The following is a 15,437-nucleotide window of genomic DNA, read 5'->3' as shown; positions in this document are numbered from 1 at the left end:
CACCCAGATCTTCTCCCTAGCATGGACTTCTGTTTGATTAGTATCCAGAAGCTCCAAAAGACACAGCTCTTCTGGGTATAGCAACACATACCTTCAATCCCAGTACTAGGGAAGCTGGGACAGGGGGATGAAGTTTGGCTTTAGACAAAGTTCTAGGTCAGTCAGGGCTCTATAACAAGACCCAGTATCAAAACAAGAACAGAAGAAAAAAAAAGAACTAGCTATGTTACTGTCCTTGATACTCTATTTTCTCCTGAATACACAGCAACTAGATCCAAGCTCTGTCTTCCTATAAAACACTCAAGGGAAGAATACACCTCCATGATGGGGAGTTCCTGTTGTGTGAGCTTGGGCAAGTAAACAACCTCTCTGAATCTATTCTATCATCAGTAAAGTGTTCACAACACCGTTTGCATAGATTTGCTTGTGAAAATTAGGATTAAAGTAGACAGAGAATATAATATAGCATTTAGTATAAGTAAGTGTTCAGTAAATGCTGTCATGATTAAAGTGGTCTGGAAATGAGAATATTATAAGCCTGCAGAACAATGTTCTAGGCATAAATTAAAAGTTGTTGGCATGTCCAGCCAGGCACTTTTGAGCTATCTCTTGCCCTCTGTGTTTACTGAGATGAACTGCAGGTGCAATGTTGGAGAAGGCTGTCCAGGGCTAGGGGATGCACCTCTGTGGCGAAGCCTTCACTGGCCTAGCATGCCTACAAGCCAGAGCTGCTCTCCAGCGCTGTAAACTAAAAGTTACGCAGTCCTCGGGATTCTCTAGTTGAGTGAACTGGGCACCTAAAAGGCAGTGCATTTCAGAGTGGCCCTGTGGCCTGAGCAGACTGGCATGTGAGCTGAATCCCATCCAGGAAGACCCAGCCAATATCCAGGCAACAAGTTAATGGAACTTCTGGCAAGAGCAGTTGCAAATCCATCAGTGACTGAGAGAATTTGAGGGAACAATTGTCAGAAAGTCCCTCGCCCTCTCTCTTTCCCTCCAAAAAGAGCCAAATTAGATTAATTTGCCTTCACACTCAGAGTGTGGCTCTGAAATGACTAATTATTACTCTGTTAGTCATAGGGTTTGCGTTCCCACACCCAGAGCAGGATGGAACCTGGCCCAGTGGAAGCCGAGCAGTGTCTCACGGGACTGAGCTTGGAGGAACACTGCATTCAGAGAAGTGGGTCTCAGTGAGGACAGATCTGCTCCCTATAGGACAACTGACCCTAACTGGAACATTTAGACTGTCACAGCTACTGAAGTGTGGTGTTTCCTGAAGCCAGGGATACTGTCATACATTCTACAATGCACAGCCCAGCCGCCGCCATCAAAATCATGTGACTTCACACATCTATAATACCACGCTTAAGTCAACGAGATCTATCGGGCAAGGAGAAGAGAGAGGCACAGGTAGAGGAATTGAAAATAGGCAAAACCTGGAAGACTTTACTGGAGAATGAGTAAGAACATAGGCTGTGGTCAGTTCTCTGTGACTCTGAAGGATATGTCAGTAGACGAGGATGTGTCCACCAACAATGTAGGGCAGGCCCCTGAAGATCCACCCGGGAAAATAATGAGGCTGCATTCATTCCTTTTCTCACTGTTATGTCAAAATATCAAAAAAAGAAAAAAAAAGCAAACAGCAAATTGGCTCACAGGTAAAAGGTATATGCTGGATTGCCATTATGACTTGGTGATGTCATCAACAATGGCAGCAGAAGCTGGCTGGTCACATTGCTTCCATAGTCAGGAGCCAAGAGAGAAGGAGATAGATGCTAAATCAGCCTGTGGGATGGGCTGCTCATTGTTAGGATGGGTCTTCCCACCTCTGTTAACCCAGTCTAAAAATTCCTCATAAACATGTCCAGAGGTTTGTCTCCTAGGTGATTCTAGAACCTGTTAAATTTACAGTCAATGTTAGCTGTCACTAGGGTTAAATCTAGGCTGATGGGAATGGAAGAGTGGAAGGATAATGAAGGACAGGGAACCATGTGTAGCCAGGCACACCTCTCTGAAAGATGCAGCTCTGAGAGAGAGGCTGTGAGTGGAGGGACTGGGTCCTAGGACTTCTCTCAAATGATAAGCATCTTAAGCACTGACCTTTTTTGTCACTATGGACACTATCTTGCTCTTGCCCCGCTTCTCTTTCGCCTTGGCTGGATTTTTGGGATGAATCAGTCTGTTCTTTGCTGCTATGAGAAAATATCTGTGGATGGTTACTACATAAGGGAAATCGAGTTGCTTATTTCATGGTCTTGAAGGCTGAGGACATACCTTTCAGTTTCTGAGCAAGTAAGGGTCCCTTGGGCTGCATCACAACACAGAAAAATGGAAGGAGATCTCGGGGCATACCACCCACCACAGGCAAAGGATAGCCTCACTTACATTATCTTGTTTTTATGAAAGTTAACTCACTGTACAAAGTCAGCATTAGATCATTGTCTCATGACCTAACTAAGTATGTGGATCTAATTAGGTTCTATGACCTATGGGTCATATGGGTTCTATGACAGTGGGATCACCTGTGTAGCACTTAACTTCTGAGAGACAAATCGTATCCAAGCTGACTTTGCAGAACACACACCTGCTCAATCAGCTTCTAAACCCGGTTCTTGAGATCTTCGGGAAAGTCTAAGGGCGGCCCCTCCCCCAGAGTGTGTGCTTTATAAATTGGGTCTTTTTTTGTCAGGGGGTTCCTTTCAGGATGTCTATCTCCTGCAGACCCCACCCCCTCCTCCTGTGCTCTTGTTCCTAGCCTATCGCCTCTGTACTCAGCCCTGTCCCTTCCCCTGTGCAGGGCAGCTGTCTCCTGCCTCCATGAATGTCACATGTTGAACAAGTTTCAGGTGAGGAACAAATCAGCCCAGTGATGGTTTGTGTAATCTAAGCGCAGCCTGAGAGCTACGTCAACCAGAGAAAAGCAGGATAGCTGTAAGGACGCAGAGTCCGCCGCCCTCACTCCTATCCCACTGGGTGCTCAGAATCAAACTGTCTGAGTTGGAGCCCAGAGAGATACACGGAGGGGGTTCTGGTGCCCATCGTAAAATGAAAACCACTGTTGCTTAGTTACCCTTACTAAGCCTGTAAGGGCAGTATTGCTATAACACTCGGAATCATATGTGGAGCACCCACTGAACTCTTCCCACCCTCCTCCTCCTCCTCCTCCTCCTCCTCCTCCTCAAGTTATTATGTATTTTGACCACTTTGCTTGGGGCACATTTCAAGAAAGAAGACAAGAATCAAACATGATGACAACATTTCTAAAATTTTTAACATCAGGGAAGATGAGCCATAAAAACGAAAGTTTAGTTCCTCCTGGGCTGAAAAGCGAGAACATGATTAGAAAGGAAAAGCAAAAAGAAAAACAGGAAAAGAGATAGGGAAAGAACACTCTCGAGATAGAGCTCTCTTTAAAGGATTGCCTTTCCCTACACCTCTTTCTCTTCTCTAGTTTTCTGGACTGTCAGTTGATCGTGGTGATGGTGGTGATGGTGATGGGGGTGATGATGATGATGATGACAGCAGTAGGATTCATTAATGACTCCTTATGAGGCACTACAGACTACATAGGGTTTTAAATTTATTATTCATGTATTCTTCAACTTTTTGTTCTTTTTTTCTCTCTGTTTGGTATTTCTATTATTTGTGTAATGAGTCTTCTATAATTTCTTCATTTCTTAAACATTCTGCTTATTTTTTCTATTTTTTATTCCTTTTGAACTTCAGTTTGGATGTGTCCCCATGCTCCATGGCTCTTTCCTGGCCAGGTACAGACTGGGGAATCTGTCATCAGCTTTATTCACGTCTGGTTTCTAGTATTGCCCTTGACTATGTCTAGAGTTTTAAACTCTCTGTTTATGTCCCATGGATTCACTCATGCTGTCTACGCTTCTCATCAGCTATTTAGCATGGTAATCATAGGAGTGTGTGTGTGTGTGTGTGTGTGTGTGTGTGTGTGTGTGGTGTGTCTGTGTGTCGGTGTCTGTGTGCGTCTTCGTATCAGGATATATAACATAATATGTGGAAATGGGCAGGAAGTAGGTACTAGAGTCTTGTTCTACCATAGGACTATACTCATCTCATCGTTTAAAATTTTTCCCCTTACATGACTTCAAAATGGCACACCTAATAAATTGACGGATTTTTATTAAGTGCCTACTGTATGTCAAACACTGCTATAAGGACCAAAAAAAGAAACTGCTGAAGACAACAGTGTCTGTGCCACGGTGAAGCTCACACTGCTGTCAGGAGGAACTTGCTGATGAGCAGTGTTCATAGGAAAGATCACGGAATGCTCAGTCAAACACAAGTCCGCACAGTATCACAGGCTGGCAATCCCAGGACTTTGGAAGATTGCTACATAGTAGATTTAAGGCCACATTGGAATACATGAGATCCTGTCTAAAATAAAGTAAGTGATTGGGATTTTTTTTTTTTTTTAATGAATGGATCTCTGAGAGAGGTAACTCTGGATCAGAAGCTTGTAGAACTGAGGGAGCTAGGGGTCGCGGGTGTCCAGAAGAACATTCCGAGTAGAGAGGAGAGGCGGGTGTCAGTGACTGAAGATATAGTCTCAATTGCTCTGATAACCAGTGATCAGCTACCTTAGACAGAGGATACCAGATCTAGAAATATCTTGAAATGTTGAACCATATTGAGTTTTTCTGGTAAAAACTACGGCCTCCAGCTTCATTCCAGGTAGGAGACAGCATAAGAATGGGGCTTTAAAGATCTGCTTTAGTAAGCATGTGGGAGATTCATGAGAATTTCTCATAGTCAGCATCCTGGTGCATTGAACGTGGATGACTGTGGGGCCTCAGGCACCAACCAGGGGTCAGTGAGAGACTCAAACATCAGTGAAGGGAGAAGCAAAACAAACTTGGTAAAGGTCTGCAAACTCTCTATGGAAGCTGTGTGTCAGACTCCTAGCTGCTCAGGTACAAGGAAAAGCAAGGATAATGGCGGGACATAGAGACAGCCTAAAAACTTCAGGTCAGAAACTCCGACTACCCAGTGAGCAAAGGAGTGAAGTGTGGTGTCTTCAAGGGCAGGAACTTCAGTCTGTTGTACTCATGGGTACTGCCTCAGAGCCTAACACATGCCTGGGTTCATTTGTTCTTCACAAAGACATGAATAAATGAAAAGTTTTTTTTAATTAAGAATGTACAATATTCAATAATTATAATATTTAAACATAACCAAAATATCCTAGAGCAGGTCACTGTTTTTGGTAAACAATGAACCACTCACTCTGAATTTAACTCTTAAAAAAACAAACAAGCAAACATGGTTTCAAGTGTGTGCAAAACCAAAATTAAGCCTTAAATTGTAAAATGTTAGATCTGGAATAAAGACATATTGGTTTCATTATGCAGTGTTTACCCAGGGCCTTCCTTATCCAAGCTGCCAATGCTCTACCACTATACCCTCAGACCAACTTACTTTATTTTTAGAAACTACTTAATAGATACACAACAAAAAATTTCTTGTGGCCCTAAAAGTTATAGACTACCAAACAGTTTTATCATATACTTGAAAATGATTTCCAGACCTTTAGAAATAGATGTGGGAAAAATGCCTTTTCCCATGCCGGAGAGTATGAGGTCAACTTGTGCCAGCGAGCACGTGGGCAGGGCCAGACATTCTAGCAGCCATCATCCATCAGTTTGGAAAACATTTATCAACCAGCCTGCATGCCAGACCTTGATGAGAGCATGGGAACAGAGAGGTGGCCATGGCTCGGCTCTGCCTCTGTATGGAACCTTGCAAGTTTCTGAAGAGTTAATGCATCAGGACAAGACAATGTTGGGAGATTAGAACAGAAGACCATACTGAGCCTTTGAGAACCTAGATATAAGGCAGGAACAGAGACCCTCAGTGGGATCAAAGGAGACATGGATGGCAGCAAAGGCCCATCTTTGAAGAACTGAGACCTATGACATGGCAGATATATAAGATCATAAACGCAATGTGGTCCTTGGAACCACCCAGCAAGGACCTAGGGAGCCAAGCAGTTGCTCTCTAATTCTGTCAGTATTACCTAGCCTGAAAATGGAGATAAAAGGCTTTCCTAGTTGGCTTCTTATTGTGTATGGTTTGAATGAGAATGGTCTTCATAGGTTTGTATATTTTGCAAGCTTAGTTCCCCCAGCTGGTAGAACTTTTTGGGAGGGATTAGGAGGTGTGGCCTTGTTGGAAGAGGTTTGTCACTTGGGGTGGGCTTTGAGATTTCAAAAGTCCACACCATTCTCAGTTAACTCTATCTAGTGGTTATTGACTCAACATATAAGATTTCAGCTACTGCTCCAGTGCCATGCCTGCCTGCCTGCCTGCTGCCATGCTCCTCACCATGATGGTCATGGACTCACCCTCTAAAACTGTAAGCCTCCAATAAACTCTTCTATAAGTTGTCTTGGTCATGATATCTTAACACGGCAATAGAAAGGTGATTAAGACTGTGTTAAACACCATGACCAAAAGCAGCTTAGGAGGAAAGGGTTTTTCTACCTTATAGCTTACAATCTGTTACAAAGGAAGCTGGGACAGGAATATGTAGGCAGGAACTGAAACAGAGACCATGGAGGGGTGCTGCTTACTGGCTTGTTCTCCAGGCTTACTTTCAGCCACTGTTCTTACACAACCCAGGACCAGCTTTCCAGGGGTGACACTGCCCACAGTGGGCTGGGTACCCCCAAATCAATCGTTAAACAAGAAAATGTCCCAGGAACTTGCCTTTAAGACAATCTGATAGAGGCATTTTCTTAATGGAGGTTTCCTTTCACCAGGTGACCTTAGCTTGTGTCAAGTTGATGAAAAACTAAGTAGCACAGAATGCCTACCTCATGAGAAGCTATCTGAGAGAAGATACATTTGTGTTTTGTGACAAACATTTGCTGAGCTCTGATGGTGTATAAGACCTGAATTCTGCATCAAACACAATGTCTTGAAAGAAACCAACAGTTCCTATTCCCATGGAACTTCCAGCAGAGATGGACAGAAATAAAGCACTGGAGGAAACACACACACACACACACACACACACTCACACACACACACATCATGGATCTTGGAAAGAGAATGGAAGGGATCAAGTGGCAATGATAGTAATAGGAGAAAAAGCAGAGAGTGTGGAGTGGGGAATAGCCACGTGCAGTGTGTGCATGTGTGTGTGTGTGTGTGTGTGTGTGTGTGTCCCTGAGTTAGTTAGGGTTGCTTGTGTGAGCATGGGTGGGAGGTCATTTGCTGGAGCATGGTCAACTAACCAGGGGCCACACCACTGAAGAAAGCACCTCCCCCTCTCCTGTAACCATGAACTACCAATGGCTCCTTGGGGAGAAACAGGACCTCCCAAGCTCCTCCCCCATCCATGATTGACAAGCCCAATCTCAGTCAGGTCTTATTCGAGTAGCTACAGCTGCTGTGAGGTCACAGGGCAGCAGCCCAGTCCAGACCAGGAGATAACATCTTCCATCACTCTTTTCTTCAGGCTAGGATGGCTATTTCAGCTTTATACAAATATGTCAAAACTTCTTTTGGGGTTCTAAAATGGCTCAGAACTCATTAATTGTTAATAAACTTTTATTGTTGGTGATGAGGTCATGGAAAAGTTTTAGGAATAAGATGAATTAAAGAGTCTTATTTGCAGGAGTTGAAGCTCATCTCAGGCAAATGTTCCTGAGACTGTCGCTGTTTTGACTAGTTGACACACACAGGTCCTGAGTCAAACAGAAAGATTACCATTTGAACTTCAGTGCAAACAATGTGCTTAAAATCTGTCAATAAATATGTGAACGTCCATGGCTGTGCTGGGCAGATTTGCTGAGGGTGGAGAATACAGCGACAGAGGAGATAAATAAAACCCCATCTCGTGGGAGGCGTGGTGGAAGGGACAGACAGTGCACATAGCTGCAAGAGAAACAGACTGGGGAGTCTGTCGTTGCTAATGAACACAAAGAGGAGGTGCAGAAGGAAATCAAAGAATCCAGCTCAGGGTCAAGGTGGCGGGGAAGTGTACCTTTAAATGGGGTAGTCAGGACCCAGCTCCTTTAGAAAAGGACATCCAAGGCTGAGACCTGCTAGAGGCAAGAGCGTGAGCTGGACTGTGTTCCGGGCCTGGGACCAGGGAGCAGTTTGTTTTTAGTGAGCTGAATTGTGGAGACTGGCGAGTTACTTTTGTACAGACAGTACGGTCTCTGAACTCCTTGTCACTTGCAATTAACCGTGAGTACACCCAGCTAGCTCATAAAAAGATCCAGTGTCTCCCCCGCTCTGGCAGCTAGACACCCTCATTCGCCAATGCCACCACCCTGGAACCCACTGTTGGAGCAGAGGATGGTCCTCACTCCTTCTCCAGGACATCTTCAGGAGCCAGAAGAGCAGTAACCCTTACTGTCCCCTTTCTTCTCCACTAAGCCCAAAGCAGCTCCATTGCTTTCGTTGCTTTTAGGCATGGTCGGTGAGTCTGTGTTTTCTGCTAAGTCCTTGGACATTTAGAAGCACAACAAACCATCTGAGACCTCTTTAGAACCAGGAGGATGGGGTCAGCGAGATGGCTCAGCAGGTAATAATGGTGTTTGCTGCTAAGCCTGATGACCTTTTCAATATCCAGCCCAATTGTGAAGGAGAGAACTAACTCCTGCAAGTTGTCCTCTGATTCCCATGTGTGTGCAGTGGTGTATACTCAATCCCATTCCCTCCACACACATATAAGTAAATATTTGAAAAATATTTAAAAGAACCGAGTATGCGGTCTTTATCTAGATTTATACAAACTTGTAACAAATTTATTTATTTATGTTTATGTGTGTGAGTGTTTTGTCTGCATGTAAGTATGTGCACCACATATGTGCCTGGTGCCACAGAAGGCATGGGATCCCCTGGGACTGGAGTTACAGATAGCTGTGAGCCGCTATGTGGGTGCTGAGAACAAACCTGGGTCCTCTGCACGTGAGTCAAGTGCTATAAGTGCTGAGCCATCTCTCCAACTGCAGTTTACCCAAGTTTTGCAGTTACTAAGTACTCAGAGTTTTCAGGGAGGGAAGGTGTTGGATGAAAATGCATATTTAGCTACGTTTTTGTTTTGTTTTATCTTTCGAGACAGGGTTTCTCTGTGTAGCCCTGGCTGTCCTGGAACTCACTCTGTAGACCAGGCTGGCCTTGAACTCAGAAATCTGCCTGCCTCCGCTTCCCAAGTGCTGGGATTAAAGGCATACGCCACCACTGCCCGGCTTTTGTTTTTGTTTTTTTGTTTGTTTTTTTTTTTTTTTGTTTTATTTAGCTACTTTTAAAACGAAATTTTCAAAAATGGCAGCAGTGTTTATAATTTGTGTATTCCTGTTCTAGTGGGTGACTTGACTCCCTGTTCTGCCTGTCAGCTGCAGGGGCTGACTTGACTGGACGATAGCAAGGAAGGCATAGCAAATGTCACCAGGTCATGCCAGTCTCAGCTTGTCTTACCACTGTTCCCAGTGCTGAACTCAGTCAGTGCATGAAGCACCCAGTAAGTGAGAATGAATGAATGAATGAATGAATGAATGAGCAAACAAGCAAACTAATGAATGAACAGTCAATGAAAGATGACAACTTTCAAAATCTGTTTGTGCTATAGTAGAATGGTGCAGGAAAGGTACAGTGGGGATCTGGTCTATGATCCCCCTACTAATCTCAGAAACCAGGAGGGACGAGTGGGGTGTGCATGTAAATGATCTGAAGGTGAAGCAAGAGTGAAGACATTCATTCTGAGAAAAAATGTCCAGCATGTGGAGATCCAGCTGGCTTGCTTTGACTTAATTCCATGAAGGTTCAGTTTTATCTTGTGAGGAATGGTAATACCAACCCTGACTTCAGAAAGTTGCCACAAGAATTAAGTAGAAATAGACAATATCAGGCACCCTGTACACACACTGCTGCCATAAAAACAAAAACAAACTGCTGCCATAAAAACAAAAACAAACAAACAACAATAACAACAAAAAGAAAATCTCACAAAGAGTGGGGCCTCCTTTTTGCCCTGAACAGGCATATACCAATTGTACCCCATGACTATAACCAACAGCATGAGTATAACCAGGAACCTGGGTGAGATTTGAATCCCAGCTTTATCACACAGAGCTGGTGGCTTTAGGGAATTTACTGACTTTCTCTGAGCCCCCGGATGCCTGTGCTGTGTAAAGAGAGCAACAGTGCTTAGCTCAACATGCGGCTTTGAGGATTACGTAAATCACTGAACGGACACCTAAAGGTACCGTAGATAACAGATAACATAGATAAAGGTAAACATAGATAGCAATCGATGGACGTGTCTCTGTTTTGAGTGATGGAAAAGTCATGGATTCCTCAATGTCTCAGGACACCCAAGGTTCTCAATCCATGGGACCTCAGATTTGCCAGCTTGTTAATATACAGGGGCAGACCCTGCTCTAAGGTCAGACTTATCCAGCTTCAGTGAGCTGAGATTTTTGCATTTATAAGTTTTTATGTGCGGCTAGGAATCCCACCATGGCTAGGCAACAAGAAAGGATGTCAGGAGCTCTGAGAGAAGAATAAGAAATAATCAGGAAGAGATATGAAGCTCCGGATTCCCAAGCTAAGGTAAGACATGCTGAGACGGGAAAGAGCACTCAGCACAGAGCCCAGCAGACAGTAAGCACGCAGCACACATGAGTGTTTGGGTTATTACTACTGGACCATTCTTTTGTACGTCTTCCCAGAGTTCTTTTCCAAGGACGGTCATCTAAATGAGTATAGACCAAAAGTCTAGACTCCCATATATAGAAAAGAAAGTTTTAGCTATACATGATGGTGCCCACTGCAACTCCAGCACCTGGAGGGCTGAAGCAGAGGTTTCCACGGCTTTGATGCTAGCCTGGGCTACATAGTGGGAACCGGGGCTTCCAGGACTATATAGCAAGACCATGTTCCCCTTCATTCCCCCAAAAAAGAAACAAACAAACAAAAAAGGACACAGCAAGATAGATCACAGGGTAAGGACACTTGCAACCTAGCCTTGTCAATTCCCAGAACCCACATGGTGGACATGAGAACCAGCTCCTGAAAGCTGCCCTCGGACCTCCACGTGCATGTCATGGCACACACATGTGTGCCTGCACACACAAATGAGTAGGTAGTTTTAAAAGTAAAAAAAAAAAAGTCATAAGATTCAAACTTTAACTACAAACTGGCCCCAAGTGATTAAAAGACCCTGATGGACAGGATATTTGGGGCAGGTTCTTCTGAGGAGCTCACATGTTAGAGTTCCCAGCAGCCAGTTCAGAGGGCAAGCATTTTCCTGGTTGTTCATTTTCTCTTCTGAGTTTGCAAATTCCAGATAAAATTGAATTCTACAACAATGAGAAATGGCTACCAGAAATGGTCAGGGTAGATTTGGCTGGGCCTCCCCCTCGCATCACGCCAGCCCTCTGGGATGTGTTCTGACATCTTGCTAGAGAGGGGTAGATGTTCCTGCCATTTCCTGTGGAAGAATATTCCACAGTGAAATATGACTTATTGTCAGGGCCTTGCCTTTGAGCCTCCTTTTCTTCCCCTGACCCACTTTCGTCTTTCTGTGGCCTTTTGCACAGTCACGCACAGCGCTACCCCCACCCCCTTATGCAGCTGCTCTTTCAGGACTGACATTCAGAGACCACCACCTCCTAAACTTGCCTGCTCATTTAGCCGAGCAAAGTATGTGTAATTCTCTTTGTCTTTCTTCATAAGTCAATCTCCACATTCCCTTAACATCTTTCTCCTGAGCTTTGAACTCCCTCCAGCCTGGCTGTCCTGAGCTCTTGTTCCAGTCAACCACAAGATGCCTATTGCAGGGGAAACAGCAAGCCTGAGCCAGTTTCCGAGCACTCTCTCCACGTTGCACTGCCTGCTGCCAAGGGTACAGAGAGCCCAGAGCCCAGTAGTGGGTTCTGCCAGAGTGAAACAAACCCTGCTGGGTGACCAAGCCTGCTCAGACAGGCTGGCAGCCTTTGCCACCGATTGTGGGGTCCTTCTAATGGAGCTGGCCCACTTGGGCTTCATCAAGGAAGCACAGGAGAAGCCACACAAGATGCTTAACCTCTCCTTTTACATAGACTCCTAATTTGGTCTCTGACTGCCAGGCAGGAAGGGACACTGGAACAGCCTGTGTGGCAGTGAGTGGCGTCTTACCTGGAAGGTGCCAGCGTGATCTTCTTCCTTATCTCCCTCCCGGTTCTCTTTGAGGGCAATTAACGTGAAGCCTCTGAAGTAGGAGGGAGGGGCAGCCGAAAGTGTCACTGCAAGAGACAAGGAAGCACTGTCAACACAGCAGTCGACTGGGTTCCCTCTGACATGTAGGTCCAGACCTGAGAGCTCTGTCAACAGTCCATCCCCATGGAGTACAGGGCAGAGGATGATGGGTAAAGGTTCATCAGCTCCCTCTTCCACTTTCAGAGTTTTCTAAATGCCAGATCTGAAATCTGACCCAAAATCCTTTTTATATTTATTTCTTTACTTATTTGTTTATTTATTTCTTTTTGAGGCAGAGACTTGTTGTAGAGTTGGGTTTGGTCTCAAATGCACCATTGTTGTACCAGGACCTCCCCAGCATTACTTAAGACCCCCTAAACCTTTCAGACAGAGGAAAGGGGAGTGGTCTTAATCATCTCAACTTGACAATGATAGCCCTGGTCAGAAATTCCCATCTTGACAATCAATTCACCCTGCTATACTTCTATTAGGGGGAGCCAAGAGAAATCTGGGTTCCTTTCAGATGTCTAGGGTGACACATATTGTTCTCTGCTCTCCAAATACCTTCTCCATATCTTCTGAAAACTCACTTCCTGCCCCCTGGTACTTGCTCAAGTTCTGCCCCAAGTATCATAAACAGATTCAACACATAACTGTTTCCAAGTCTGCCTCTCACAGGTGTTACCCACAGCCTTCCCCTCTCCTGTTCCTTCCTCTGCCTGACAAGTCAGAGGGTCCAGCTGAAGTTCCCTCAGGAGAGAGGCTGGGTTTTTATCTGCTCTGTATCCACTTGATCCAGTGCCAAGTAACTAAGACATGTTTAAGTTTCTTCAGATGAATATATATCTCTAGTCTCTGCTCTAAATTCTAGGCTTTATATATGGCCTCACAGGCTATTAGAAGTTCCAGGGAGCTTCTCATCCAGCCTTCCAATGTCACAGACAAGAAACCAAGACAGAGAGGTCAATAGACATCTTCAAGATCACTGAATTAAGGCTCCCCTTCCCAACTTAACACTCCATCCCTGGATCAGTGGGCTGAATGTGCTCACTATGTCTGTCATTCCTGTTTGAGGAGAGAGCATGTGGTCCTCTCACCTCCCCAAAATGGGCTTAGTAATGACAATTAACTACTCTAAAACTGCAAACAAAACCCCACTCTCTCAGATAATAGGTAGTGCTTCCTGAGCCACCAATACACAGGTTTCTCACAGAAGATCTCCAAAGTACACATATCAGGATGGAGAGATGACGTGGCAGTTAAGAGACCGGCTGCCCTTCCAAAGGACCCAGGTTCTATTCCTGGTACCCACATGGCTGCTTTCAAAAACCTGTAACTCCAGTTCCAGTTCTCCCTTCTGGCCTGCACAGGCACCAGGCATACTTGGTTCACAGATATATATACAGGCAACACACACACATATAAAATAAAAATAAGATTTAAATTTTAAAAAATTCCAGATGTCATACTGTGATTTGTTAGTTCATCTCACAAAAGCAAAGGTACACCTCGCTTGACTACATGCGTCTATTTTACAAACTGCAATAGAAAGTGAGAAAGGAAAGCACAGTGGGGTCAGAAAAGTGAGGGGCTCAGAGGAGGCAACAGAGCCCCTGGGAAAAAAGATGGAGCATTAAGAAAGAGCTGAAGGGGACAGAGCAGCTGGCGGTAAGGAAGCACCACCAGGACTTCCTCACCATTTTAATGTGACCCTGGGACTGGTGGACCTTGGCCTCTAGTGACCAAGCACCTGTAACTTTATTCTAAAAGATAAGATTGTCTCAAGTCATCAGAGTCCCAGCTCTTTGCCACTGAGGACAGACACCTCCCAGGGGTTCTTTACAATCATTCAAAGCTGACCAGAGAATCAGAAAGAACCCCCTTAGGGGCTTTTCAGTAGAGCACAGGCTTGTCTGTGGCCTTCTTTGCATAGACCCTTCCTGATCTCCCCGGAGGCTAAGTCACCTGCACCCAGACCTACACAAGAAGCTATGGGTTATGGCTTAAATGTCCTACAAACAGTTATATTGAATTGTGACCTCAGGCACCCAGAAGTGTGACCTTATTTGAATTGGGGTCTTTGCGGGAGAGGCCATAATAGACTATGGGGGTCGGGAGTGGAGTGGAGTCATTATACCCAGTATGACTAGTGCTCTTATTAGAAGATGTGTGAACTATGCAAGGGACACGTGGCACATGACTACAGAGGTAGGAGGAAAATGAAATACCTTGGGACAAGGAATGACAAAATGGTTGGCATCCCGAGGGTGTAGAGAGTTACTTCTTCAGAGCCACCTTGAGGAGCACCTCTGCTGACCCACTGATTTCAAGTCCTTACATGTCAGAACTATGACATGCTAGGAACCAAAGCCCTGGGGTGTGAGTACAGTAGGCTTTGGGGAAGCCAGCATGCAGTAGACAAGTGACTGCTGCTTCGTAGCCACTGCCCCCGGGATAAGCTAAACTCCACAATTCAGCAATTCAGACTCAACAGCCCTGCCAATCACAGCTCCACTACCTCCCTCGCTGCATCTGGTCCTGGGACTCACCCCGGCATTCATCTCTTCAGATGTCTGAAGAGCCCTGCCTGTCTGCCCTACACAAGCTTTTCTTGTGTTCCTCATATACCTACCACATTCAAGTTCATTCAGTCCCTGAAAACTTCAGAAACCGGGTAAATTGTCACCTTTTATATGACCCTTCCTCTGACTTCACCATAAAGACCTGAACCCTCTTAAGATAAAACATGTGAATCCCCAGATGAGGGTGCTACTACCACTGTGTATCTGGCTCAAACAAGTCCTCACAGACATCAGAGATTGGGCCTCCACTATGCTCTCTTCCTTCCTAAAGTCCTGACCCTAAGAAAATTGATGAGACCAACAATGGTAAAGTCCAATGAAGGATCCAGAAAACCACTTCCTTCCTTGGTCCTGGAACAGTTGTCCCTAAAGTTTGCACCACCAGAGTCATATACACCAAATATATACCAAACCCAGCTTCCAGCAAAACATGACACAGATGTGAGAGCTGACACTGTGCGTGTAACTATAGCAACTCCTGGCTAGGGAGGATGGTGAACTCTTCTGGCATTTCTCCCAGGTCTTAGACCCTTAAAGAGTGAGGTAACCTTGGCTAAAGTGGTGACTCTCCAATAAAGGCGGTGACACCTTAGATTGTACAAGACACTTGAACTTTTTAAAAGGAAGCCAAAAAATAAA

General features: G+C 44.9%; 1 protein-coding gene across 1 annotated transcript in view; it reads right to left on the bottom strand.

Annotated features, from left to right (window-relative positions):
• The window catches only part of Spon1 (spondin 1), a 274,956-nt gene that overhangs the window by 239,695 nt on the left and 19,824 nt on the right, over positions 1 to 15,437 (bottom strand). The window contains exon 2 of the mRNA XM_028768082.1: positions 12,157 to 12,263. Coding sequence (XP_028623915.1) covers positions 12,157 to 12,263 — 107 coding nt within the window. The remainder of the gene's footprint in view (positions 1 to 12,156; positions 12,264 to 15,437) is intronic.

Source organism: Grammomys surdaster, unplaced genomic scaffold, assembly GCF_004785775.1.
Source record: "Grammomys surdaster isolate TR1022 unplaced genomic scaffold, NIH_TR_1.0 184, whole genome shotgun sequence".
In the NCBI taxonomy this organism is placed as follows: domain Eukaryota; kingdom Metazoa; phylum Chordata; class Mammalia; order Rodentia; family Muridae; genus Grammomys; species Grammomys surdaster.
The sequence above is the reverse complement of the archived record's forward strand: the minus strand, read 5'-3'. Positions and strand labels throughout refer to the sequence as shown.